General features: G+C 58.1%; 1 protein-coding gene across 5 annotated transcripts in view; it reads left to right on the forward strand.

Annotated features, from left to right (window-relative positions):
* STRN4 (striatin 4) overlaps window positions 1-26,523 on the forward strand; it is a 28,210-nt gene that overhangs the window by 506 nt on the left and 1,181 nt on the right. The window contains exons 2-18 of one of the 5 annotated variants that reach the window (XR_009536908.1): window positions 6,582-6,685; window positions 7,182-7,255; window positions 8,188-8,266; window positions 10,089-10,286; window positions 12,289-12,430; window positions 15,971-16,130; window positions 16,717-16,830; window positions 17,171-17,286; window positions 19,126-19,301; window positions 19,407-19,454; window positions 19,816-19,937; window positions 21,126-21,296; window positions 21,450-21,590; window positions 22,044-22,142; window positions 22,322-22,408; window positions 23,715-23,950; window positions 24,205-24,973. Coding sequence is in view for 2 of the 5 variants with exons in the window: in XM_060129733.1 (XP_059985716.1) it covers window positions 6,582-6,685; window positions 7,182-7,255; window positions 8,188-8,266; window positions 10,089-10,286; window positions 12,289-12,430; window positions 15,971-16,130; window positions 16,717-16,830; window positions 17,171-17,286; window positions 19,126-19,301; window positions 19,407-19,454; window positions 19,816-19,937; window positions 21,126-21,296; window positions 21,450-21,590; window positions 22,044-22,142; window positions 22,322-22,408; window positions 23,715-23,884 (2,001 nt within the window). In the remaining 3 variants the exon portion in view is untranslated. Of the gene's footprint in view, window positions 1-6,581; window positions 6,686-7,181; window positions 7,256-8,187; window positions 8,267-10,088; window positions 10,287-12,288; window positions 12,431-15,970; window positions 16,131-16,716; window positions 16,831-17,170; window positions 17,287-19,125; window positions 19,302-19,406; window positions 19,455-19,815; window positions 19,938-21,125; window positions 21,297-21,449; window positions 21,591-22,043; window positions 22,143-22,321; window positions 22,409-23,479; window positions 23,646-23,714; window positions 24,974-26,523 lie in introns of those variants that run through there. The other 4 variants (XR_009536910.1, XR_009536909.1, XM_060129733.1 and 1 more) reach the window with 4 other exon arrangements.

Below are 26,523 nucleotides of genomic sequence, written 5' to 3' on the forward strand. Positions count from 1 at the left end.
GGGCCCAGGGCCGGGAGGGCCCGACCGCGGCCGCCGAGAGAAGGGGCGCAGGGGAGCAGAACCGGCTGTAAGTGGGAGTGGGAGTGAACGGACTGGCAGAAGGGTTCCTGAGAGAGTGGCCTCGGGGCCCCTAGGGGACCCCAAGAGAACTCAGCAAAGGGTGATGAGAGAGGATGGAGGAGTCTTGTATGCGAGTGAGCAAAAAGCTCCAAGGGTGCCGAGGGACTCCCACTCCGTCCCCGACCAGGTGCGCGTTGGAGGTGGAGCCCGCTGGGCCCCGGGTGGGAGAGAGGGGGAGTCGGGGGAACTTGGGATCCGTTGGGGGCGAGAGCGGGTCGGGGCGGGTAACCCGGGTGAGTCGGAAGAGGAAGTCAGGGAGCTCGGGACGGGTGTGTTTCGGAGCGTTTGGACAGGAGGGACTGAAAGACGGCTGTGTTGAGGACTCGGGGGATGAGAGCAAGGTGTCGGGGGGGGGTCCCCGATGAAGATGTGTGCCCTCCCCTCTGAGGAGGAAACTTTGGGGAGCCCTGGCAGGCGTGGCTTCGGAGGGCACGGGAGGGGGTCCCTGGGTCGGAAGCACGGACGGGGCCAGGACGTGCCCCAAGAACCTGTGTTGGAAGAGCCTGAGAGCCGAAACTCTTTGGGGGTGTGGAGGAGTGGGGACCCCCGCCCTGAGATGGGAAGTGTGTAGGAAGTCGGATGGAGAACCCCGAACTGGAGTGGGGGAGGGTCAAACATGTCCAGCTGTGGAGATGGGAGGCGGGATGGAGAATGTGAGGAGGAATCCGGGGGACCTGAGGGATGGCAGGGGGCGCATTTTGTAGAGCAGGAAGGCAGCCAGAGGAAGCATCTCAGAAGGATCCTGGGGGGAGGTGTTTGTGGAAGTTTCTGGGAAAGGACCCTATGGTTTGTCGAGTAGCTTGGGGGAGGGATGTGCCCTCGGATGATGATTGGAAGAGGCTGAGGCTGGACTGGGTTTTGTGACCTTGAGAAGTGTGGGTCGATTGGCAGAGTGTCATGAGCCTGGGTATCAAGAGTTGTGAGGATTTGAAGGGTCCCTGGGCTGGGGCGTTATTAGCAGAAGTCAGTACCTGCTTCTAGCAGCTCGTCTTTCCCCTTCCGATTTGCTATTTCCTATCTAGTTGAGGTGGGGACCCAAGTAAATACCGGCTTAGAATTTTGTCTTTAGGATGAATAAAGAGAGCATCCCGCAATTCTCCCACCCCAATAGGGATCTTAGCTGTGTGGTGGCAGAGGCTTGGGGTTGGGGTGGGAGAGAAATCCTTATGTAAGTACCCCTTGCTTTGGTGTCCCATGGTGTCCCATCTCTACTTACAGAACTCTTCCCCAGGGTACATCTTATTAGATCTTCTCAGTATCCCGTTATGGAGGCAGAGCCAATGGCATTGCCCTCACTTAGCAATCATGATAGCAGCTGCTGTTTGCTGAGCACATATTATGTGCCAGGCACTGTATTAGGCACTTCAGATACATGGTATCATTTAATCCTTGCAACATTCTGGGAGGGTAAGTGATATTATTCCTCCTCCACCACCACCCCCCTTTTTTTTTTTAATAATCAGAAGAGGAAATGGAGGCATTGAGAAAGTCAGTGATTTATCTAGGGTCACAGCCTGTGGGTGGCAGGGGTGGTCTGTGGGCTTTCAAGCCCATGTATTATACCTCTCTGACGCCCAGGACAGATGAGAAGCCTGTTCCAAGGAAACCCAGTGGCCTCCCCAGGATCATCCGGCACTCGTAACAGACCAGTGTACCCTACAGCACTCACCACCCCGCTTCCTCATCTTTGAGACAAACAAAAGAAAAGATGTGTCTGTTCCTGCATTTGGTGGTCCTTCTTGGCGTTTGAGAGGAAGTTGTGGATAGCACCCAGTTAGGCTCTCCTTTGTCTAGGCTCCAGCATTTCTTACTTTGTACGTTTATTTTCTTTTGTTCTGTTACATTAGTAAAAATTCAAAGATCTCAGAAGCGTCAGAGTGTATAGATGTGAATACGCGCGTGCGCGCGCAAGTGAAAAGGGAAAGTCCCCCCCAACTGTTATTGCTATGAAAGTAATTCACCTCTGTGTGTAATATGTGAGATCATACTACATGTATCATTCGGTGACTTTTTTATCCCACATACTCATGTGTCTTTGTGTTCCTTTCATATCAGCAGAGAGAGGTCTTATTATTTTTGAAAACTCCATTCCACCGGTGTCTGTACCGTAGCTCATTTAAGTTTGAGCCCTTTTGCTGAACTTTTAGGTTGCTTCCCGTTTCTGCCTGTGGGAAATGGCTGCAGTGAATGTCCCTGTGTTCCCCTGTGAGTATACAGCAGAATAGATGGGTGGAATGGTAGAATAGATGTGTTTATAAAGGGGTGATTAGCTGTGCCAAGTCGCCCCACGTTTACACTCCCAGCAGCAGCACCCCTTTTTATACACTTCTGCTCGAGCCCTTATCACTTAGGGAGGTGTGACTTCTCCTGTGAGATCCTTTAAGGCCTGGACTGCGTCAGATTTTTCTGATAAACTCTGAATACCTTTTCTCCAAGTAGCTGCGTGCAGCTGCTCCTGGCACAGCACCCACGTGCAGTCAGCATGTGGGGAGCGGCAGAAAAGGCAGCCTCTCGTGAGGTCCTGTCAGGAGGCGCCCGAAGATGGGAGCAAGGAGGTGGCATCGACGTGGTCTGATAGTAAGCAGGACTTTGCCAGGTAGGGGAATTCCCAGAAGGAGGTGGTGTGGTTTCTGCCCTTCAGAAACTTCCAGGCTAATAGAGAAGGCTGGTTTGTGCAGGAGGTTACAGAGAACTGTACACACTGACGCAGTTGAGTCTTTGATTGCGTGGCTCTGCCCACGATCTCTGGTACTTCTGCAAAGGGGAGCAAGCTCTTTGAGGAAGAGAGGAACCTTGGGGGCGGGGCCTGAACTGGACATTCACATAGGAGCAGCTGGTGGAGAAGGTATGGAGCTGGCCCGTCTCTACTGCCAGCCTCACAAGGGGCTCTGGTGGATCCATGGGGACTCAACCCTGCCAGGGGCCCCCAGACCCTGGGGAGGACGAGTGGAGTGCAGGAGATGCAGGGCCAGATGGGACTGAGCTGGGACGGGGAGCGGGCTGGGACAGAAAGGTTGGGGTACAGAGAGTCATCAGCGGCCCCTCGGAGGACTGAGATGCTCAGGCCCCTCCGGAAGCTTTTTCCATGCCGCCTGGGTGGAAAGGGAACAGCCGGAGGAGAGGCGGCGGCCCTGTCTCAGAGTGGCAGTGGGTGGATGTGGTGGGTAGAAAACTTCCAGATCCCAGCCTTACCTGCCAACAGATCAGGCAGCCCCGGCTGCTGGTGTTTGCGGGGTGGGAGGGACTGGCCACCAGCACTTCCCCTCTCCGTGGTATTCCACCAACTCGGGACACTTCAGCCACATGTTTCTGGTTCTCTTTTTTACCTTCTTTGCCAGAGGAACTGGGAAGAGGCCCACAGAGCAAAGTGAGATTATTTTTGACCGCGGCATATGGCATGCAGGATCTTAGTTCCCCGATCGATCAGGGATCAAACACGTGTCCCATGCAGTGGAAGCGCAGAGTCCTAATCACTGGACTGCCAGGGAAGTCCCCCAGAGTGAGATTCTTGCATCATCATTAGGAGAAGGGAAATCAGGGCTTGCTATGGGGCAAGGGGGGTGCGGGAGGCTGAGCAGGTGTGAGGTCTGACCCTGCTTTCTGCCCCTCGACTCCACTTTCTTCCCCCGCAGGTGAGGGCCACCTCCTTATTAACTTAAATCCACTCGTTGCCCCCCTGCCTGATCCTAATCTGGGCCCCTGTCATTTCTCCCTGGGATTCCTGGGATTGCTTCCTTCTGTGACTGGTCTCTCGGCCTTTAGCTTTGCCCTCCCCTCGCCCCCTGCAGCTATCATTTCTCCACATTCTAGCTTGCGGAATTACCTTTGTAAGATGTAAATCTGATTATATCTCTTCTCTGCTTAAAAAACCCTTCCGTAGCTTCCCCTGTGCTCTTAGGATGAATTTCAGACTTGCTCACATGGTCTGCGATCCTTTGTCAGGCCTGCAGGCTTCTCTGATTTTCCTCACTAACCCTTTTACACATTCGGATGCAGGCATACTGGCCTTTGTAGAGTTCCTTAAGCCCACCTTGCCACCCTTATCTCTGGCCCCTGGCCGACTGCTAATCAGCCTTCAGGTCTTAGCTGAACTGTCACTTCTTCACTCCAGAAGTGGGTTGGGTGTCCCTCCCATAACCGCCTCTGCTCCCTCCCTGGGGTCCTAGTCATATCCTGTGTTAGTTGTGGCTGCTCTTGTCTGTCGCCTGAGCCAGACTGAGGGCTCTGTGGGGACAGGAGGCACTCGTCTTCTCCATTCCTTCTCCAGCACCTCACATAGAACCTGGCCCGTCACAGGCGGTCACCAGTGTCAGATACTGAATGCATGTGGGCTCAGCAGGCCACACAGGCACTGGGAAACAAGCTCATGGACGGAAGCCCAGAAGGGTGAGGGTACAGGGAGGCCGTGACCCCGGACTTGTATTTGGTGATCGACCTTTTCTTCTCTACCGCTCCCCCACCTTCTAACAACTCATGGACAGAGTAGACCTCAGGGTGACTGAGAAGGTATACAAAGGACAGAAATTCAAACTTCCAAGACATTGATCACGTATGAATCCGCCTGTCTGGCCTTAGGTGTTTATGTACGTATATGTTGATTTAAAGTGTAGAAAGAAAAAAAGTATTGGGGGGAGTCCCTTTCTCTCAATGGACAGGTGAGGTTTCTTTTCCATAGCGTACCTGTGACGTGTATTTATTTATTTGTTGTTTTTCCCACATCCTCCTCTAAAATATAAACCTCGTGTTGTTCAGTGCTGTGTCCTCTGTCCACAACTGTATCTGATACATAGTTGGGACTCAATAAATATTTGTGGAGTGAGTAAATGAATGAATGATACTTTTGTCATACACTAGTATACATATATGCCTTTTTATTTCTTCAAAAGGCAGTCTACCATTGCAGTTATGCCTGTGGGGTAAATTCCTTAGAAGTGGAACTGCTAGGACGAAAGGCATGTGCATTTCACACGTTTGTGGATATAGCCAGATTGCCCGCCCGGAAGGGTTTGTCAGTTCATGGCGCCACCAGTGGTGTCTGAGTGTGCCTGTTGCCCTGGCCCCCGGCGCACATTTGGTTCTCTACTAACCTGTGGGAGAGACCTGGTCCCTGGAGCAGGACGGGTGATAGGAGGCCTGTGGGCACAGGGCTGTGCTGTGCTCCAAGTGCTGGGGGCAGATAGGTCAGGGTCCTTTGAGCCGCAAGGCGAGGAAGAGGCGTGTTCATGGGCGTCTGAGAGGCCGCCAACAATGGACAGTCCTTGAACGCGAGGCTTTGGGAACGTTCACCACCTGGAAAAGGTGTCTGGGGCGACTGGGGTCTTCTGGGGGAGCTGCTGAAGTTCTTCAATAAGCATTTGATGCGTGAGGATTGGCTTCAGGAAGATGCAGCTGCCTGTGGGGCAGGAGGCCTGTGAGCCACAGCCAGCTCTGCCCGATGGGCCTTAGGTCTCAGAGGGATCCTAGCTCTCTCAAAGAACTGGGCCCATTTCAAGACTCTAGAAGAACAGACAGGGAGAATAAAAATAATAAGAGGTAGGGGCTGGCATTTGTTAGCCTTTCTTCTGTGCCAGGCTTTGGACTGAGAAGAACTTAACACGTGAGGGGAAACAGAGCCTCAGAGAGGGCCAGTGACCTGCCTAAGATCATGCAGCGAGTAAGTGGCCGAGCCAAGCCTGGAGCTCAGGCGGTCCTAGCCTGGAACAGAGGAGCCTTGGGGAGAAGCCAGGGAGGAGCCCTGCACTCAGGGCTTTGGCACTGGGCTTCCGGAACCTGGTCAGGGGCCAAGATCCCGCCTCGAAGGCCGTTGACCCGGTGTCTCCAAAAGACCTGTTGACAGACCAGAGCAGACTGGGGCAGCCCATGCCAGCAGACAGTGTGAAGTGGTTGGCAGGGGCCCTGGGTCGTGGCTGTGGCACGTCTCCCTCACCCTGGGCAGACTCCAGTGGAAAGGTTGGTCCCCACCGTGGGGGTCGGGTGGGGAAGCTTTCGCGCTGCAGCGGGAGCTGAGCTGAGCCGCCCACTCTTGTCCCTAAACGCCAGAAGTAGCTTCCCACGCCTCCCAGAGACAGATGCTCTGGTAGGAGTAGTGGCACACCACCTCCACCAGCAACCTTAGGGACAGCAGCTGCCTGAGTGGGGAGAGGAGGCGCCCAGGGCTGTTAATACCTCCCTGGCCCACCTCCTCCCCAGAGGTGGGGACCAAGTTAGGCCCAGGCTGTCCCTATTTAATTTCAGGGGTCAAGGGCTTCTCTTCAGTTGTTTCATTGCGGGTGACATGGAGACAGATCCAGCCGCCCTTTCACTGCTCCATGGAACCCTGGCTCAGGGTCTTCACGCCTGAAGAAGTGGCTGCTGTGTGTTGCTGTGGGGGCAGGGCTGGAGCTGATTGTCCCTGAGTGAGTGACACATGTCAGTGAGCCTGAGCCCTGCTGCCTTCCTGTCTCCCTCTCTCCCCACCGCAGGCTCAGGTGGCCTTCCTCCAGGGAGAAAGGAAGGGGCAAGAGAATCTCAAGACAGACCTGGTGCGGCGGATCAAGATGTTAGAATATGCACTGAAGCAGGAAAGGTGAGCCCAGCTGTCCCCCGTCCTGCCTTCAGGGATCAAGCCTTTGGGGTCAAGCGTTCTCTTCCCCATCACCCAGTCCTGCATGGTTCCAGGAGAGGGCGACAGAACAGGAAATAGTGGGTGGGATTCGGGGTAAACAACTGATAACAGTATTCATAATGGTGGTGGCCCGCTGCATGCCAAACACCATATATTCATTGTCTCATTTATCCCTTCCAGTGGCCTAATGGGTACAGGTGAGGCTTCCGGAGGGTGAGGACTTCTTCAAGGACTCTGGAGCTGGGATAGCAACCCAGTTTGCCTGACTCCAAAGAGTGGGCTCTTCACAGTGCCATCCGTGATGCCTCCTCCGCCCGGGCTGCTTCATAATCGGGCAGCTCAGCTTCAGAGGGAGGAGAGCTGATTAGAGAGGATCTGGGATCTGGGATTCCTGAGGTGGGGGCTGGCCCTGTCTACTCTTCCGCGTCTCTCACTGGTTATTCGCTTGATCTTTTAGGGCCAAATATCATAAATTGAAATTCGGGACAGACCTGAACCAGGGGGAGAAGAAACCAGAACTGTCGGAACAAGGTACGCACCCCCGATCCTCCCCTCTTGCCCCCTCCCAACAAAACCGAATGTGACAGAGGAAAGCTGAGATGGGCCATGTCTCTCTCACTGTGCTCCACAGAAAGCAGGCTCGGCCGGGGTGGGGAGGGGTTGGGTCTCAGTGTCCCTCCCCCGTAGGCTGCTCTGCCAGGTCCTGTGCTGGGCGATCGGGGGAGTGGGGACAGGGGGTGAAGAAGGCTGGGAGTCCTGCCTGCTGTCCCTGTGTGAGGTAGACAGACCGTCTGCGCTCCTGGAAGGAGGCATCAGTTCATCGTCAGGGAAGTAGGGAAGGCACTCCAGGTAGAGGGAGGAGTGTACTGGAGCACGGAGACCTGAAAGAGTGGTGTGTTCACGGGGTTGGGGCCTTCGAGGCCAGGCTGACAGTGATCATTGTTCTTCATGTCAGACTCCTCCGACCAGAGTGTGAGTTCCACCAGGGCAGGGGTTTTTGTCGACTGATGTAGTCCAGGCACCTAGCCGGGCACATAGTAGATGCCCGATAAATATTTGATGAATAAAACAAACATTGTCTCACTTAATCCTCAACAATCCCAAGAGATAGGTGCTGAGATTATTAACTTCGTTTCTCAGAAGAGGAAACTGAGGCTCAGGTAAACTAACCTGCTCAAGGCCACACAGCCGGGAAGCGGCAGAGCCAGGCTGGGACGCGGTCGAGTCTGCCCGTTCACTCAGAACTGAGCCCATTTCCCGTGTGGGAAAATAACATAAGTAGAGTCTGAGGATAGTCTGGGAATGGTTGGGGAAGTGACCCAGAGACTAGAGAGGAGGAGCACAGGGGCAGAGGGAGGCTTCAGACGCTCTCAGGAAGGGGCTCCAAGGACGATGGAGGAGGTGATGGGTGTGTGGTGGTGCCCTGACCAAGACAGCCCACCTCCCTTCTCTCCACCCTCCAGTCTCCAATGGCCCGGTGGAGTCGGTCACCCTGGAGAACAGCCCGCTGGTGTGGAAAGAGGGGCGGCAGCTTCTCCGACAGTGAGTGTGTGGAGGGCAGGGTGGAGGCTGGGGGGCGAGAACACATGTTTGGCTTGGGAGATAAGCCCGAAGACTCCACAGTCCTTCCTGTCCCCCTGGGGACCCTGAGCTGTCAGGATCCCTGCTGGCCACAGCTGTCACCCCGTCGGGGAGAGCAAGGGAAGACTCCCTGCAGGAGGCACGTGTGGAAAGCGACCCCAAGTGCCTCTGTGCCTTGGGTAATGTTAAATTGTTTTTTATTAAAGAGATGTGTGTGTTTTAGAAAACTAGGGAAACATAGGGAAACAGAAAGAAAAGGATAAAAATCACTCATAATTCCACCACCCAAGGAATTTCATGCCCCTGTAAACATTTTGGCACATATGCTTTCTCTTCCATGGATATGTATTTGTGTGTGTGTGTGTGTGTGTTTTATAAAAGCCGGGGCTCCCCCTTCGCAGTGTTTCATAATGCATTGCTTTTGCTAAGCGTTGTGAACATCTTCCCACTAAATTACTTACGTTGCATCATTTCAAGACCTATATAGTAGTCTGTCACGTGGATAATCATGACTTCCTATGGCCAGTCTCTTCTTGTGTATTTCGTTGAAGGTGTTTTTTTCAGTAGACAGTGTGACAAACACCAGGAAGTTATTTGTCCATATCCTTGATTTCCTTAAGCTGAATATCTGGGAGTGCAATTGCTAGCTTAAAGGGTGTGCAAACAGTGACAACAGAAAGATCATCACAGGCGACGCTTGCCAGGGACCTGTTATGAGCCTGACACCGCGCTAAACGCTTTGCACCCAAGGATTCCTCACATAAACCCCTGTGTAGTGTAACTGCTAGCATTCCCCTCATTTTCACAGATGAAAAAACCAAGGGGCAGAGACGGTATCTGTTTATGGAAGGTCACAGCTAATCAGCAGAGGGTCTGAGGTGTGATCTCGGGCAGCCTGTCCCCAGAGCCCAACTCCTTCCGCACCACACTTTCCTGCCCCTCCACTGGTGGGGAGGGGAAGCGTTGGACACACACAGGCACCCGAGATGAGATAGCAGGCCAGACAGCAGGCTGAGGCAGGCGCTGTCTGATGTTCCCAAAGGGACAGGGTCAGGCTCAACAGAAGAGTCTCTGGAGGCGCCTCCTGAGGACCAGCATGGGACTCTTTGTCTCCAGTCTTTTGAAGCCACAGATATTTTCAGCTTTTAGACCAGTCCCAGCTGGCTTCAGTTCTCGTAATTGCAGAAGTGATAAATGCTCATTCATAGAAGTGAGTAGAGTAAATGCCAGAAGTTCCTATTAATATCCCCAATCTCGCTCTCCAGAGGTCACTGCTCTTCAGTTTAGTGTGTCTCTCTCTAGGCCTAGTGAGGGGCGTGATGAAATGTGTGTTTGTGTGTGGTCTATACTTATATGCACATTCTTTTTTTCCCACAAACACTTGAATTGTGAGGAACACCTAACTTACAGTTTTTGTTGCACTGTTCATCATGGCCTCTTTCCTTGGCACTCTGCTCTGTTTATCTTGTGCATAGTGTCCCAGCAGTCATTTGCTCCCACAGTCCTCAGCAGCGGACGTGTAGTTTGGCCCCTGCGTTTTGGTTCACCCATATGTGCAGTGTCTCCGCGAGCATCTGTGACAGCACAGTGCCCGTGTACAAAGGCTTCCACTGGAAATAGTCTCAAAGGGGAAATGGTAAGGTCAGGGGTATGCTTCTTTGAAATTTTGATGTATAGTCTGAAGTTGCTCCTCCAAAAAGCCTGGCCTAATTTGCATCGGCCCCCCGCAGCGTATGAAGAAGCCACAAGGCTCCTGACCCGCCCTGGTTCTGCCTCCCTGCAGGTACCTGGAAGAGGTGGGCTACACCGACACCATCCTGGACATGCGGTCCAAGCGCGTGCGCTCTTTACTGGGCCGCTCGTTGGAGCTCAACGGGGCCATGGAGCCCAGCGAAGGGGGCCCCAGGGCCACGCCGGGCCCCGGGGGACTCAGCGGTGGCGAGTCGCTGCTGGTGAAACAGATCGAGGAGCAGATCAAGAGGTGAGCCCTTGGGTCTGGCGGGTGCATCCCTGTGTGCCTTCTGCATCCTGAGGAAGTCCGCCATGCTCTGGGGGCCGCTTCCTTCCTGGAGTGTATCGTGGGCTCCTCTGTCCCTTCCTTGTGCGGTGTCCAGGCTCTGTCTTGGGTTCCCCTGGGTTCCCCTCCCCTGGCGTTGCCTTGCTGCTGTTGTGCATCACAGCTCCCGCTGGCCCGGCCCCGCCGAGGCTCAGGCCTGTGTGCTCCCCAGGAAACACCGAGCCCCTGCTGAAGGCAGCCCCTGGGCCGCATGCCAGGACCGGGGGGTGAGGGGGGCACAACATGCGGTCTCCGCCCCCAGGGAGCTCTCATTCGTTCATTCTCTCATCAGTAATTGTAATTTGTCAAAATAAATAACTTAATGGGTGGTGACGTGAGGTGCTATGTAAAAGGCAGTGAGAAAGAGTGATGGGAGAAGTAGTACTGCTTCGGATGGGGTGACATTTGGGAAGAGAACTGCGTGGAGTGGAGGCTAAGCCACCCAAGCAGCTGGAATGAGAATGTTCTAGGCAGAGGGAACAGCAAGTGTAAAGGTTCCGGGATGGGAAGGGCCTGGAACGTTCGGGAGCAGCCACAGAGGCTGGTGTGGCTGCAGTGGCGTGAGCACGTGGGGGCTGTGGTCTGCGGTGCGCTGAGATCTCAGGAGTCAGATCAGAAGGAGCTTGGAGGCTGGGGTTGTGGGAAGCCAGTGGTTTCGAGCAGGGGTGTGACATCATCTGATATACTTGGTCTGCTTGGAGACGGAGAGGCTGACGGAGGGTCGGGCTGGGAGCCGGGAGGCCGGGTAGGAGATTCCTGCAGATGTCCAGGTAAGAAATGATGGACATCAGTAGTGGAGGGGTGAGAAGGGGTCCGCTTCTCGGTGGGTTTTTAGGCTGAGCCGACACTATTTAAAGGACTGCCTGTGGGGGGAGAGGAAAAGAAATTAGGGGTGACTGAAGGGTGTGGTCTGAGAGCTGGGAGCAGTGCTGACCCAGATGGAGGAGACAAAGGGTGGGAGGGCTTCAAGGGGGCCGTTCAGGACGAGTGGAGTTTGAGGTGCCTGTTTGACCCCCAGCACGAGGGGTGGGGGCGCTTGACTCCTAAACGTACCTCCAGTTCACCAGCACACGGGTGGGTTTGGAAGCCACGGGACTCGGCGGTCACTGAGGCAGAGGGTGTCGATGGTGCCGAGAGGAGGTCCGAGGACCGAGCCCTGGGGGCGGTCCAGCAGAGGAGGCCAGGCCGAGGCAGCTAGTGAGCGGGAGGAGAGCCTGGGCGCAGCGTCCCGGCGGAGTGGCAGCCATCCACCCGGGCAGTTGACAAGAACTCTCTGGGGCATCAGTCCAGTGGCAGAAAAGGAGGCTGTTGGCATTTATCTGAACTTCAAATTCTACCCTCCTTTCTGCCCTGGAGTCAGGTTTGGAAAATAACCTCCTTCACTAAAACTTGTCATCCCGACGGAGCCGTTAAACAGCGGGCCGGGGTGGACAGGGGAGCGCCGTCTGTCAGTGGGGAGAGTGCAGGCTGTGAGGGGCCCGAGTGGCCGTGGAGTGGCCGGTTCCTCTTTCTTGCTGGGTCTGTCCCCGCCACTCACCTGCTGTGTGCTCGCCGTTGGAGCGGCCGTGGGAACGGGAGCTGCTGAGTCAGTGGCGCTTGGTTGTCCAGCTCTCCTTCTGACTCAGCATATGCCAGGGCCGTGCCGTCAGGGTTGGGGGCTAGTCTGGGACTCAGGGAGGGTCAGAGCTCAGTGCGGGGTTGGGCCTGGTCTGTGGTCCCAGTGAGGGTTCCAGCTGGGGTGTGTCAGGCAGAGGCTGGGCTTGAAGCCCTGCGTGTGATCAGAGTCAAGGTTCCTCTGGGGTCAGGGTGGGCTTGGCACTCCTGAGAGCCGGGTCCAGGCTCTGGCCCCCGAGCCTCGGCACTCTCCCATCTGAGCTTTGTCGCCTGGCAAGACTAATGCCCCCTCTGCCCCCCCTGTCGTGGGCAGGAATGCGGCCGGCAAAGACGGCAAAGAGCGCTTGGGTGGCTCAGTGCTGGAGCAGATTCCCTTCCTGCAGAGCTGCGAGGATGAGGACAGCGATGAGGACGATGAGCTGGACAGCGTGCAGCACAAGAAGCAGCGCGTGAAGGTGAGCACGGGAGCTCAAGGGGTGCCCCTCCCCCTTTCTGCAAGGGGGCCCTTGCTGTGTGTGCAGAGCAGAGCGCCTCTGTGAGTGCTCTGGGGCTGCCTCTGAGGACTGGTCTGTGTCCTGATCATGTCGCTTCCCTGGGTCCCCATCTCCTGTCCCGCCGTGCCATTGCCTCAGGTACCTTGGGAGGTGCCTAGGTCTGTTCTATCAGGGCCGGCCCCTTCTCCACCTGCACTTCCGTCATTCTCTCCATCCTCCTTCCTTGGGCTCAGATGTTCCCGAGAGGCCTTTCCTGAGTCTCCAGGTTAGGCCAGCTCTGAGACGCCCTCTCTTCTGTGCTCTCCTTCTGGCCAGCCTGGCCACAGTCGGACTTAGAAATGTTTTGGTGTGACTCTGCCTCTGTCTCCTGCAGTAGATTGTGCGCTCCACAAGGCAGGGACTGTGCGAGTCTTTTACTGTTCCCTCCCCAGCACCCTGAGGGAGTGTGGCCGGGCCCAGGGCTCAGCCTGGAGCCAGATCGGGGGACTCCAGGGGGGACTTCATAGGATGTGAGTGTCCAGTCTGCTGTTGGTGGCAGGACCGAGGCCCAGGGACACTGCCCGCAAGGTAGAGTCCACGTCTCAGCTTGGCCTGGAGATACAGCTCCCACCGCATTTCCCCCCACTCCTTAACTGCCAGAGCCCCATGCTCCCGCCATCCTGACGGTGCCGTCCTTACACGGGGCCGGCTCTCATCTGTCCAGTAGACATCCATGTGGGCCTCCACGGGCCAAGCTCTGTGCTGGCCATGAGAACATGGAGACGCCGAGGTCCGGTCCCGGCGTGGAGGAGCTTGGGGCCAGTGCGGGCTTCTAGGTAGTCACAGGCAGAGGGACGTGCCACAGTGGATGCAGGGACACGTGCCCAGGAAGGGGAGCCTGTGGGAGACGGCCTCAGGGGCTTGCCTTGACCCGGCCTTCCCACCCGAGCTCTAGCCCTCCCTCCTCAGACTCACCTCAGACACCCCCCTCCTCCAGGAATCCTTGTCTGACTCGCCCTTGCTCCCCTTCCCCCCACAGGGTCAGGAGGCTCTTGTGGGCTCCCCCGTCCTGACCGGGACCATTCTGGGTCCTCCCTGTCTGGTGTCAGGTCTGTTCTGGCCTCAGCTCTATGTCCAGTGTCCCCGGCGTGGCTCAGCGCAGGGTCCCGCGCAGGTCAGGCACTCAGTGAACGCACTGAGGGGAATGGAATGCACAGAGCCGGCACACTGGTACTGGGGTTGCAGGAGAAGCAGGGTGTCACTGAGTCCGGGGTCTCTGAGCTTCTCCCCTGGTCCAGAACGCCTAGTCCCTCCTGCCCCCTGTTGGGATTTTCACTCCTTTTGCAGGTCTCGCCTCAGCCTCCTCTGGGAAACCTTCCCACTCCTCTCCGCTCCTCCCATCAGAAATGATCGCGTATTCCCTTCAGCCTTTGCGTCAGTCACCGCATCTGTCCCACATGCCCTGTCAGGTGGCTCATTATGTAGGGGTCCCATGCTTCCCCAAGCCCTCTGTCTCCACACAGCAGACCTTCAGTGACCAGACCCTGATTCAGAAGACCTGTCCGTGACTCCCAGAGTGGCCGTGGCCTGGCTCTGTAACTGCGGGCGCATGATTCTCTGTCTTGGCTTCAGTCTCAGGGACTAATAGTCCCTGTCGGGCTTCCCTGGTGGCGCAGTGGTTGAGAGTCTGCCTGCCGATGCAGGGGACACGGGTTCGTGCCCCGGTCTGGGAGGATCCCACATGCCGTGGAGTGGCTGGGCCCGTGAGCCATGGCCGCTGAGCCTGCGTGTCCGGAGCCTGTGCTCCGCAACGGGAGAGGCCACAACAGTGAGAGGCCCGCGTACCGCAAAAAAAAAAAAAAAAATTAGTACCTGTCTCTGGTTTGTGGAATTAGTTAAAATGAGTTCATGCGTACAAAGCCCTTGGCTGCACGGTGGCTGCCAGGCCAGGTGCTCGGCGGCAGCAGTATTAGCAGTGCTTGGCAGGGGCCTGGCACTAACAGTCCCAGGCAGTGATGGCAGGATGTAACTGCATAGGGCCCTTCTCGTGGACTGACCCCTGCCATTCTCTCTCTGGGCAGGCTGTCTGAACCTTGACCCTGGGTCTTCTCCCAGGACGGAAGAGGAAGGCACTCACGTCCCATCCCCCTCCTCCCACACAGGCCAGGGGCTGGCCCTCCACGATGCCTGAGCCTGAGCATAGCTGCTCCAAATTCATACCCTCCAGACCCAGCTCAGGATGCTGAGCCTCTGGGAGGAGGGGCATCAGCCTTGCCCTCGAGGAATTCACAGTCTGACTGAGGCTGGGCCCAGGCAGGGAACACTTAGGAGGGAGAAGCCTTCCTGGAAGAGGTGGTGTTCGGAACCAGTGGTCTCCGAAGCACTTAAAGCAGAACTCGGATTCAAAACTGTATTTGAAAATTCTGAAACTCCCTTAAGCCATTTAAGTGCAGCCTTTGAAGTGCCAAGTACACAGCTCCCGGCTGGCACTTTATGTGAAACACGGTGATGCTTACGCCACAAGAGGGTAAAGAATCATACGCAAGATGCCACTTCGTGAGGCTGCATCTCGGAGGTGTCCGTGTGGGGAGACAGGTGTGGTGCTGCTCCTAAGTTCACAAGCCTGGGGTTTGGTCCAAGCTTGTGAATTGAGGAGAACAGGATGATTTGGTTCTTGCTCCTGGTTAAGACCGACTGTGGGAAATAGCAAACTTAGTGTTCACTCGCCCAGCGTTCTTTCTCAAAATGGAGGAATTGGGGTGTTTTCTCTCACTCTAAAAGTAGCTCCTGCTTGTTATGTAAGAAAACAAAAATTCAGCCAGTGTAGAAAATTATAAGGAAGACTCGGAGAACCTCAGGTAACCTCGCACCCCAGAGCCGTCTTAGTGTATAAGGAATGGCTTGAGCTGGTGACCTGGGCAAGGGGCTTCACTCTGCTCGGTCTCAGTTTTCCTTATCTGTGATATGGGGATAGTAATTACAATAGTAATTATTCATGGGGCTGTGAAATCATATATGTGAAGCTTATTCAGTGCACTGAGTAACCCAGAGAGGCTGGCCCAGTAAGTGTTCATTATTATTACTATTGTACCCGTGGATCTGTTCTCACTTTGATTGAGTGCCTCCTTCCACTCACACCCATAGAAACACATATATCTTCCCTCGCCCCCGAAACAGGCTGTCATATTATCCGACGTTTTTTCATGAGAAGTACTGTGCTGGGGGGCGGGGCATGGGGGAGCAGGAACAGCCTGAGTGAAGGCCAGGAGGGGGGCCCTGTGTGGGGATCACTGCTGGAGGCAGCAGGAGCGGAAGGGGTCTCCAGAGCCAGGCTGGGGGAGCAGCTCCTCCAGTGAGGAGCAGCCCTGAATGCTCCCAGCAGGGGGAGCACGGCATCAAAGTGTGGGGCTGGGGCGGACCCTGCGGGCCGAGGCCAGGAGCCTTGGTTTCTCTGTTCCTGGAGACTGGGTGGGCTTGGGCCCATGCAGGAGCCCCTGACCCCTGGTTGTCTCCATGTCCCAGCTGCCATCCAAGGCCCTGGTTCCTGAAATGGAGGATGAAGACGAGGAAGATGACTCAGAGGATGCCATCAACGAATTTGATTTCCTGGGCTCAGGAGAGGACGGAGAGGGCTCTCCAGACCCCCGGCGATGCGCCGGAGAGGGGACCCACCATGAACTGGGTGAGTTGGGGGTTTTCTGGCCCACCTTCCTCACTGCGGGCACACACAGCCGCCTGCAGCTGCTTCCTGCCCCAGGGTCTCCACCGGACGGATACACTTCCTGAGAGGAGGGTGGCCAAGGAGAGCGGGAGGCCTGCACCACGATGGCCAGGCCTTCACTCCTTCCCTGGAAAACCCCTGTGGGGACACAGGCAGGCCCGGCTCTTCCTGCAGCAGGGCCTCCAGTCCTCCACTCGAGCAGCCAGTTGTTGGCGGACCTCGGAGGGGGCGGGGTGGACAGGATGCAGACCCGGAGTGGAGAAGGCAGACGGGGCAGTGCAGCTGCTGCTTCCTGTCCTGTGACTCCCGGCTGCGCGGCCCTCGGGGGTCATGTAGGATGGCTGGGGACTGAGGCCCCAGCAAGGGCAGCCCATTGAGGGTCCCATCTCAGTCTGTCTCCTCTGCCTGTCCGCCATCCCCACCTGGAGCCCAGGGCTTTCCGGCCTCCCCACAGCTGCAGGAGAGCTCTCGGTGGTGGGGAAGGCATCGCCTGCACGTGGCTGAGTGAACCAGTCAGTAACTCCTGCCCTGTGCCTTGTCCCTGCAGAAACCCGGCGGGTCAAACTCCAGGGAATTTTGGCCGACCTTCGGGATGTGGATGGGCTGCCACCCAAAGTGACCGGCCCACCTCCCGGCACACCCCAGCCCCGGCCCCACGAAGGTAAGAGGCCCCTCCACCCTGGCCTAGTCCTGAGGGCCCACGGCAGAGGGAGGCTGCAGAGCTAAGCCCAGGGCTTCTGTGTCCTCAGGGTCGAGGCCCAGCCTCTAGTCTGCAGCCTCCCTGTCCCAAAAGTTCGTCTGTCTGTCTCTGTCTCCCTCTCTTTTTGTCTGTCCTGCCCTGTCTGTCTGTCTCTCCCTGTCTCTTTCTTTCCAGCTGTGATTCTTGATCTTGTCCTCTCCCTGTCTCTCTTTCTCACTCCTTATCTCTCTCTCTGCCTCTCTCTGTCTTTCTCTCTTTCTCCTTGCCCTTCTCTGCACCCTCCCTCCCCTCCCCCTACCAGGTTCCTTTGGCTTCTCCTCAGACGTTTTCATCATGGACACTATCGGGGGCGGGGAGGTGAGCCTGGGGGACTTGGCAGATCTCACCGTCACCAACGACAACGACCTCAGCTGTGATGTAAGTTTTCAGGGTGCCCACCCCCCACAGGCCCCCACGGGGCGTCGGTCGACGCAGTGCCGGGACTGGCTGAGCTCTGACCGTGTGCCCGACCTGTGCCCAGCCCCTCACACACGAGGACGATGTGAGCTCATTCGCCAGCTCCCTGTTTCACAGAGGTGCCGACACAGACAGGCGGTGGCACTTGACTGGGGTCACCGAGGTTTCTGGCCTAAAAGGCTCTGGCGCCTATGTTTCAATCATGCTGCCAGGCTCCTTCTCCCGGCGCTGCTCCCTCGCACCCTGGGCTTCCGTGCACCTCAAGTCCAGGACCCACCGCAGACAGGAGGCAAGGGTGAAGGGGGTGCTGAGTCAAAATACAGCATTAGAGGAAGGGGGCTTTGGGCTGGCGGCAATTCGGGTAAGAAAGTCTGCACAGGAGGTGAGAATTGAGCTGACTTTGGAAGGGAAGGTGACTTTAAGCCACAAAACAAAAAATCAGGCCGATCTGGTATGTTGGGCTGGAATGAAGGGAGACCTTAGGGCCAGTGTCCTGAGATCTGTGGCCGGGCCTCTGGCTATCTGGGCATCTCTGAAATGGGCGTGTGTGAGCAAGTTCCTGTAGCAGGACATTTACCACAGCTTCTAGCAAGATTTCAAGTGATCCCAGCAAGGGTAGGACACTGCTGTGGGGTGTTGGGAAGCGAGACTGGAGCGGAGGGTTTGAGCAGGGAGCACGCTGCAGGGCTCCTCTGCTCTCCCCGAGGTGAGACCCATCCCCACGGGGCAGCGTGCATGGGAGGGGGTAGACCCTCCGGCCTAAACCTCTGTGGCAGAAGTGGTGACCTTGGGGGACAGAGCCCAGATGAAGGGGTTCATCAGGGGTACACCTCATCTTGGGGCAGGGCACTGAGGCTTGACTGACAATCTGCTCGTCTCCTTTCCCGAGTGGCCCTCCCCAGGTACCCCACCTGGAGAGCGACACCATCGTCCGCCAGGACCTGTGGGGTGTCTCTGGGACTCTCCCTCAGAGGCTTATTGATTCGGCTTCCCAGTCTCTCCCCACTGTGTGCTTGTCCCCATCTCCACTCCGCAGCGTCTGGTCTGCCTCACGTCTCCCTGGGAGACTTCCCTCAGGACCTCTTCACCTCTCTCTCTACAGGCACTCTTGTCTTCCCGAGTCGAGCCCCCCCACGGGGCGGCCGGAAGAAGCTGTGTCATTTCCTTGCTGTAAACCCTTCTGTGGCTCCCCTGTTGCTTGGGATGAGCTGCACATTCCTGAGCGTGGGCCACTATTGTGGCTCTGGCCAGCCCTCCTGGCCTCATCTCCTGCCGCTCTCTCCCTTGCTTTCTGCATCCCAGTCCTCCTCTCAGGCTCAGGATCCGCCCTTGCTGCCTCTGCCTCAGGGACTTTGCACATGCAGTTTCCATCCTCTGTCCCCTCCCCTTATCTGGCTACATCCTGATGGCTTGTCAGTTCCTCAGGAAAGCCTTACTGACCCCCCACAGAGGAGGACAGGCTGCCCCATACCTCCTCTCAGTGCATTTGTAATTCGTGGCACTGCTCGCACTTCATAATCCTCTGCGCTGTGGAGACGATCTGATTGTCTCCCCCAGGCTCCCTCTGCATGGTGAGATCCCCAGGGTTTGGGCTCCCCTTTGCCTCCCCAGAAGCCAGCCCAGGCCCTGCACACTGCAGGCACTTGCTGAGTGAGTGAGGGGACACTGCGGGCAAGGAGGAAGTGGGAGAGGGCCGGGCTGGAGGCCAGTCTGTGAGGTGCCCCGTGTGGGGCTGGGAGTTAGTGTCTGCGGGACAGCTGAGATGGACGAGCAGACACTGAGGCAGCTCCCCCACCCCAGCTGTCTGACAGCAAGGATGCCTTTAAGAAGACCTGGAACCCCAAATTCACCCTCCGCTCCCACTACGACGGCATCCGCTCCCTGGCTTTCCATCACAGCCAGTCGGCTTTGCTCACTGCTTCCGAGGACGGCACGCTCAAGCTCTGGAACCTGCAGAAGGCGGTCACGGCCAAGAAGTGAGAGCAGCAGCCCCAGGGTGGGGGGGTGGGGAGGGCACCTGGGCGCCGGGACAGGGTGATGAGGGGCTCCCAGCGACATCCAGCTCCTCTGTCTCCCCCCAGGAATGCTGCGCTAGACGTGGAACCTATCCATGCTTTCCGGGCTCACAGGTAGGGAAGTGCCCCCAAAGGCAGCCTGGCCCTTGGCCCGCCCACTGCTGTCCTGGGGGCTGAGGCAGGGTGGCAGGAGGGCTCGGAGTCCCGTGACCCTCTGCACATGCCCCACCTTGTTCCTGGCGCTCTGCAGACTTTCAGTGCCCCCGTAGCTGCTTCTCAGCACAGCCTTCGGAGGAGGAAACAGACACGGGGACTGGGACAGGCACCTTGCCTGGATGGTACCACCAGAGGTCCAGATGCTGGATTCCTTTTTGCCAGCCTTGAAAAATGCTAGTGGAGCACTTCAGGGTCCCGTGGGAGAGGGGGAGCCTGGAGTTTTTCATCTCCCCGCTTCACCCAACTTGGTATCCTCCAGGGGCCCCGTGTTGGCAGTAGCCATGGGCAGCCACAGTGAATACTGTTACAGCGGTGGGGCAGATGCCCGCATCCATAGCTGGAAGATTCCAGACCTCAACATGGATCCGTACGACGGTTACGGTGAGGACAGCTCCCTCCCCTGCCTTCCTTTCCCCCACCCCCCTGCCACCGGGGCCTCTTGGTTCCCGCAGCCCCCAGGCTTCACACTGGGTACTGGGGGTCGGCATTGCCAAGGGCTCCCGGTCTGGTGAAGCACGGGCCAGGGCGATTCAGCACGTGCCCGAGGGTGGGACAAGAAGAGGCAGCAGCGGGGGCGGTGGGGGAGCGTTTCGCAGAGGAGCTGATTGGGGTTGAGCTTTGGGGCCGGGGACCAGCCTGGGCGAAGGCGTGGTGGGCCTTGGCAGCCCTCTGTGCTCAGCTCTGCCCACGTCTGCGTGGTCAAGCGCAGGGAGCCAGCGACGAGCAGGTAGAGCAGGTGAGACGGAGACTCTAGCTGGGCCAGGCTGTAGGGAGTTTGGCTGTATCCTTGGGCCACCTTTAAGATTAAGTGGAGAAGTGACCAGACTGTCAACATCTGTTCCGTGTCCCTGCCCTCTGACGCCTCTTCTGATAACCCTTTTGATCGCACACGTGGCTCCGTACAACAGGCTGTCATGGCAGAGTTTAGAGGTCTGTGTCTCCTCTCAGAGAATGTATACTGTTTTCTGAAGAATGGTCTCACCCTTTCAGAGGTCAAGGGTCAGTCCCAGGCAGTATCTGCTCTAGGCTAAGCAAGTTGTCACACGTCGGCTGTCAGCAGGACCCAGCCAGAGCACCCTGTGTGGACTCGAGTGACCAGGGAGGCAATGGTGGGAACGACCAGAGGGTTTTGGAGAGACCGGACAAGGCCGTGCTCTTGGGCAGAAAACACCGCAGGGACCGAGGGTGGGGCTGACCCACAGGGGCCAGGCTGCAAAGGGTCCCAGGGCCACAGAGCCACCCTTGTCCCTCATCCCCTTAACTAAGTCCTAAAAGGTATCTCGAGCAGCGGCTTTGTGCCAGGCACTATCGCGGGCCTGCGGGGACAGCAGGGAACAAGGAAATCCCCACCTTCTGGAGCTTCCACTCTGCGGCGCCTTCAGGGCCCTGAAAGCTTCACAGAACAGCTAGCGGTCAGAGCAGGCGTGAGGATTTGGAGACGAAGCCAGACGAAAGGGCAGCTCGAGCTCAGTGCCTGTGTCTCGGCAGAACTGGTGCTCCAGGGCTGTCGCGGCTGGGGCCGGGGCCGGCGGCCCTGACGCAGCCCTTCTCTCCCTCTGGCGGGTCCAGACCCGAGCGTGTTGAGCCACGTCCTGGAGGGCCACAGGGATGCAGTGTGGGGCCTGGCCTTCAGTCCCACCTCCCAGCGCCTGGCCTCCTGCTCTGCCGACGGCACCGTCCGCATCTGGGACCCCAGCAGCAGCAGCCCAACCTGCCTCTGTACCTTCCCCACAGCGAGCGGTGAGTGGGGGGGACATGGGGGCATGCGGGACCCTGACAGGTGGCACAGGAGCCGTACAGACGGAGGCCCCCAGAGGAGGGTCGCCTCCTGTCCCCCTGTGCCCAGGGAAGAGCAGGGCCGTTAGGCAGCCTTCTCTCCCCCTCCGCCTTCAGATCATGGGACCCCCACCTCAGTGGCCTTCACCAGCACCGAGCCTGCCCACATTGTGGCCTCCTTCCGCTCTGGCGACACCGTCCTGTATGACCTGGAGGCTGGCAGTGCCCTCCTCACACTGGACTCCCGGGGAAACAGCGGTAAGGGAGGCCCCAGGAATGCCTCCAGGGCCCCAGTTTCTCCTGTGGCTTTGGTGACCTGCTGCCCAGTCAATGGAAAGTGGCTACCCTGCCCCCTTGGGGGTTCTGAGAGGGACGGAGATCAGGTCCCGGTCACTGCCATTATGGACGGCACAGTGTGCTCAGGAGGGCTGACTGGAGAGACATCACGAGGGACTCGCCCATGGGCCACTTGGTGGAGCAGAAGGACCGTCTTCGTGTTTGTCATCCCTCCTGCTCGCCCCGAGGCCATGCAGTGTCCATTGCACAGATGAAGCACAGGGCCCAGGAGGGAGCGGCCGGAGTGCCCGGCCCTGCTCGCTGTCTAAGCAGAGGATGGGCATGGGATGGTGGTTCTCCTCTTATCTTTGTCCCGGTCTCCCTGATTGCCTCCCACCCTTGACCTCTTCCCCTCTCCCTCGTTTTTCCTGTCAGGCCCAACCCAGATCAACCAGGTGGTGAGTCATCCAAGCCAGCCCCTCACCATCACCGCCCATGACGACAGAGGCATCCGCTTCCTGGACAACCGGACAGGTGAGGCCCAACCTTCCTGGCCCCCCTTCACGTGTGCTCAGGGGGAGCAGGGGTCGACCAGGCTCAGATGGCAGACCTCCTGGTGTCCACGTTGAAGGCTGTGTCCCTTCTAGCCCCTTCACCTTCCCAGGCAAGGCGCAGAGTGGAAAGTAACCTGCTGCCCACCTCTCTCCCTTCAGGGAGATCCGTGCACTCCATGGTTGCCCACCTGGATGCAGTCACCTGCCTAGCCGTGGACCCCAATGGCGTATTCCTGATGTCAGGAAGTAAGTCGGGAGCCTCCTGGCTCCTAAGGAGTGAGGGCGTGTGCCTTTCCTGGCAGGCTGGGGAGAGGAAGAGGAAGAGACCCAGGCTCTGGTCCCGAGGGAGTACTCCGGGGGCTCCCTGAGGGTGGGGAGCTGATGGGAGTGCTGTCCGAGCAGGGGCCTGGAGCCCCTCTGTGGCTGGAATGGGGACAGCAAAGCACTGTGCACCGGAGCCCACTGTAGGCCCTCTCCCACATCATCTCATTGGATTTGAATGAGGTTGGTACTGTTATTCCCACTCCACGGATGTGGTGACTGGGGCTAGAGAAGTCATTTCACTTGGTCACAGCCCACAGGGTTGCAGGAATTGAAGTTCAGGTTTATCTGACTCTCGGTCCCCACGAGAAATTTTAGCATTTGGTGCACCTGCTGTCTGTGGATAAAGGCACTGAGCCCCAGTGAGTGTGGAGCTGCACCTCAACGGGATGGGCTGGGACTTGGGTGGATGGAGAAGGGGCTGAAGCTCCCCAGGGGGTGAAGGGTGTGCGCTGGCGGTTACAGAGGCCTGACCAGACCGAGCCTGCCCCGGGGTGTCAGCAAGTGAGTGCACACACAGGCGTGAGCAGTGGCAGTGGAGGGCGGGGGTGGCCCAGGACGGTGCTACAGCTGTCTCCAGGGAGGACGCCGGTTGAGGGAACAGTCAGTGAGATCAGGCCCAGGCAAAAATTCAGTACAGGGCCCAGGTTCCCCCACTGCAGCCCACCAGATCCTGGTAACGCCTAAGTCCGGCGGTCTCCCCGCAGTGGCTCATGGCCCCAAGGCCTGGCGCAGTCTACTTCCCCCCACCCCCCGCCTGCCTGCTCAGGCTGTCAGTCTTCAGGACCTGCCCCTGGCTGTCCCCGCTGCCTGGAAGGTTCTTCCCCCTGCCCTACCCCCTGGGCCACACGGTCCTCACACTGACTGACTTGTGCTCACAGCACTTGTGACCACCTGACCTCGTTTATCCTGTTCTCTTGTTTACTGTCTCACACACTGGGACGCAGCACCACAGGGGCAGGGAGATTTGCCTGTTTTGTTCACCACGCCCCCAAGTGCAGGACACAGTAGGTGCTCAGTGAACACTCGGTGCCTAGATGGCTGGATGATAGGCTGGTCAGAAGGGCAGTCCTTCACGCTGGGCATCTGGAGGCAGCTGGGCAGAGGAGCGAGCCCCACCCAACTCCCAGGCCTTCGGATGAGGCCAGGTTCGGGGAGCAGGTCTGGGCAAGGAGGCAGGGGGACCCGGAGCTGCTGGGTGATGGCCACGACTGCTCCCACATCTGCACAGGCCACGACTGCTCCCTGCGTCTGTGGAGCCTGGACAATAAGACATGCGTTCAGGAGATCACGGCCCACCGCAAGAAGCACGAGGAGGCCATCCATGCTGTCGCCTGCCACCCCAGCAAGGCCCTCATCGCCAGCGCGGGCGCCGACGCCCTGGCCAAGGTCTTCGTATGATGCCCACCTGGCCCCGCCCAGGCCGCCACGCTGGCTGGGGAGCGGGGCTGGGCAGGTGGGACTGAGGTGAGGGGCCAGATGGGAGGGAGGCTTGGCTTGGGAGGGCAGAAGCCCCCTGCATCCTCACCCCCGATGGGGCCCTCACAAACACCCCTTCGCCTGGCATTTCCAGAGGGTGCCAAGACCCGAAATCCTAGTCAGGATGCCCTGTGAGAATTGCCAAGGTAGCCCCTGGGCATTCAGAGGAGGGGCTGGAGCTGCCTGGCCTCTTGCACCCTGGAGGTTGTGGTCCAGTCTCCCCTCCCTTCTGCCCCCCATAGGTGACTCCAGCCTTGGTCTGTAGGCCCCAAGGCCTGGCTTCTTCCTGCCTGCCTTGGAGCCTGGTGGTGCTAACTGGCCCTTTCCCCAGGAGGCCCTCCCCTCGGCCCGTCCTTCCCCCGGGCATCCTGCCGGGGCGTGGCCTCCTTCAGGAATCGCCCTCCAGGATGGTCTCTGGGAATTTTCTCTTCACCCTGACACCCACTCCAGGTCTCTGAGCTGCCTTCTCAGGGGCTGTACAGCCAGGGCTGGGTGTCCTTAGGGATTAGCTTTTCCAAGACGCCAGAAGGTGCCAGGTTCTCTCTTTGAACCCCTGACCCCTCCTTTCCACCTCCCTGGATCCGGGTGGGAGCTGTGCCGGGAGGAGCCCCCAATGCCCCTGCTCTGGGTCTGCCGGGGCCCTGGAGCCAGCTGCAGGCTGGGCTGTCCTCTGTGGAGGTGCGGGCCTGGCCCGCCCCAGAGCACGCCCAGTAAACCCCCTCCCCTCCAGTTCCTCAGCACAGCTTTCCAGACACTACCCAACGCCGCCAGGGCCAGTAACTGCCTGGGGAGCTGGTGATGCCCTCGGGGGAGGTGCCCGCCCCTACCTCCCCCCAACACTCCTCCAAGGGCAGCCCCCCAAACCCCCGTGGGGTCACCCATGGGGAGAGGTGGCCTTCTCTTGCCCCTCTGTGGCGCATGGAGGGTGGAGTGGGGTCCCTCGGGTCCCCCGTAACTCCCTGTATATCTGTATAAATAAATGGGATTTTAATGGAGCCCCACCCCCACCCATGTTGTTATCACTGTGTGATAGTCTGTCCGTCTCCTCTCCTGACCCTCCACTCTCTTCCTCTATTTATTTCACTCTCGTTTTTGGGTTCCACCCTGTGCCCTCAGGCCCCCTTCCAGGTTCCTGTTTATAAGCCCCATCCCCTCTGCCCTGGTCTTGCCTGTGAACCTTGTCTCAATAAACCCTTTGGAGTAAGATGGGCGGCGGTGCTGACTACTGAGGGGACCAGGGACTCGCGGGGAGGAGTGACTGGCTCTGCCAGGGGTGGGTGGAGCTCGGCGACGGGATGTGATGGGTTGGGGTTTCGTGGTAGGGCGGGGGTGCAGAGAGGGGCCCAGATTTTGGGTGGGGTGTGGGTGGCGGGACGGAAGTGGGGGCAAGGACCGAATCTCCCTCCTTTCTGTCCCTAAGCGCTCCCTCCCCAGGGGCTACAGCAGAGCCCTGACTAGCAGATGAAACAATGTGACGGTTCAGCTCCTCATCCCCCCCGCCCCCTGTGTGATGGTTGGTAGTGAGGCCAAAGTGCTAATCCAGAAAACTGAACGCCCCCCTTCTCTCCCTGCCCCACGCCTGGGCCTGCATGGAGTGGGAAGGAAGGGAGACCCTGGGACATGCCATTCCCTTCTCCCTTCTCTGCGGTGGCTGAATCACAGTAGTCGGCTGTGCCCTCAGAGCTCTTCACGTGCCATTTCACTAGGTCCCCACAACCTCAAGAAGGGGAGCGCAGCATTATGCACACGTTACAAAGGACGAGAGATGGAGGCGGGGGCTCGAGGAGCTTGCTCAGGGCCCAGCAGGATACAAATCAGAATTGGTATCCAGTCCCTTGTGACTCCCTCTGCTTGCTATGAGGCCTCTTTGCCTACCAGCCAGAGGTCCTTGGGCAAGTCCTGGCACCTCCTTGGGCCTCAGCCTCCCCTGTAAAGTGAGCCTTTCAGTAATACCCACCTCCTGGCTTATCAAAGGCTGCACCCCAGTGCCCAGAACAGGGCCTGGCTCCTGTCAGGGCCCCATGAACACTTGAGGAAGGAGGAAGGCCTGAGAAGTGCACACTCATGTTAGGCTTTCACCATGGTGGTCGTCTGCTGGTCTGGACAAAGGGCACAGGTGGGCAGATGGCCATCAGGTGAGGCTGACAGGAGCCCAGCTATGGGTGCCGTGCGGCCTCACTGCCCCCTCATCCCTCTGGGCTCTGTGCAGCTTCCCCAGGTGGTGGTTTAGGGTTTCGCTCCAGCCTCAGACTTCCTTCCCCAGCCCCAGCCAGCCCCCGGATGTGGTGACAGATTCGCTACTGTGCCGACCTCAGCTACCCCCAACAGCCCTTTACCAGGAATGTGGGCTCATCGTGAGTTCCTCATCCCCGCTACCCAGCCCTGCTGGTCGGGAGTCTAGGCGGCGGTGGCCCATCTCTATTGGGATGCCTCTGGGGCTCAGCCAGGCCTTGGCCCCTCAGTGAAGCCAGTGGGTGGTAGCTACTCGCTTGGCAATCTTGGACAAGTCATTTTGCCTCTCTGAGGGTTCAGCTTCCTGTATGTAAACTAAATGGTAGCCA

This window comes from Lagenorhynchus albirostris, chromosome 19, assembly GCF_949774975.1.
Source record: "Lagenorhynchus albirostris chromosome 19, mLagAlb1.1, whole genome shotgun sequence".
NCBI classification, from domain to species: Eukaryota; Metazoa; Chordata; class Mammalia; order Artiodactyla; family Delphinidae; genus Lagenorhynchus; species Lagenorhynchus albirostris.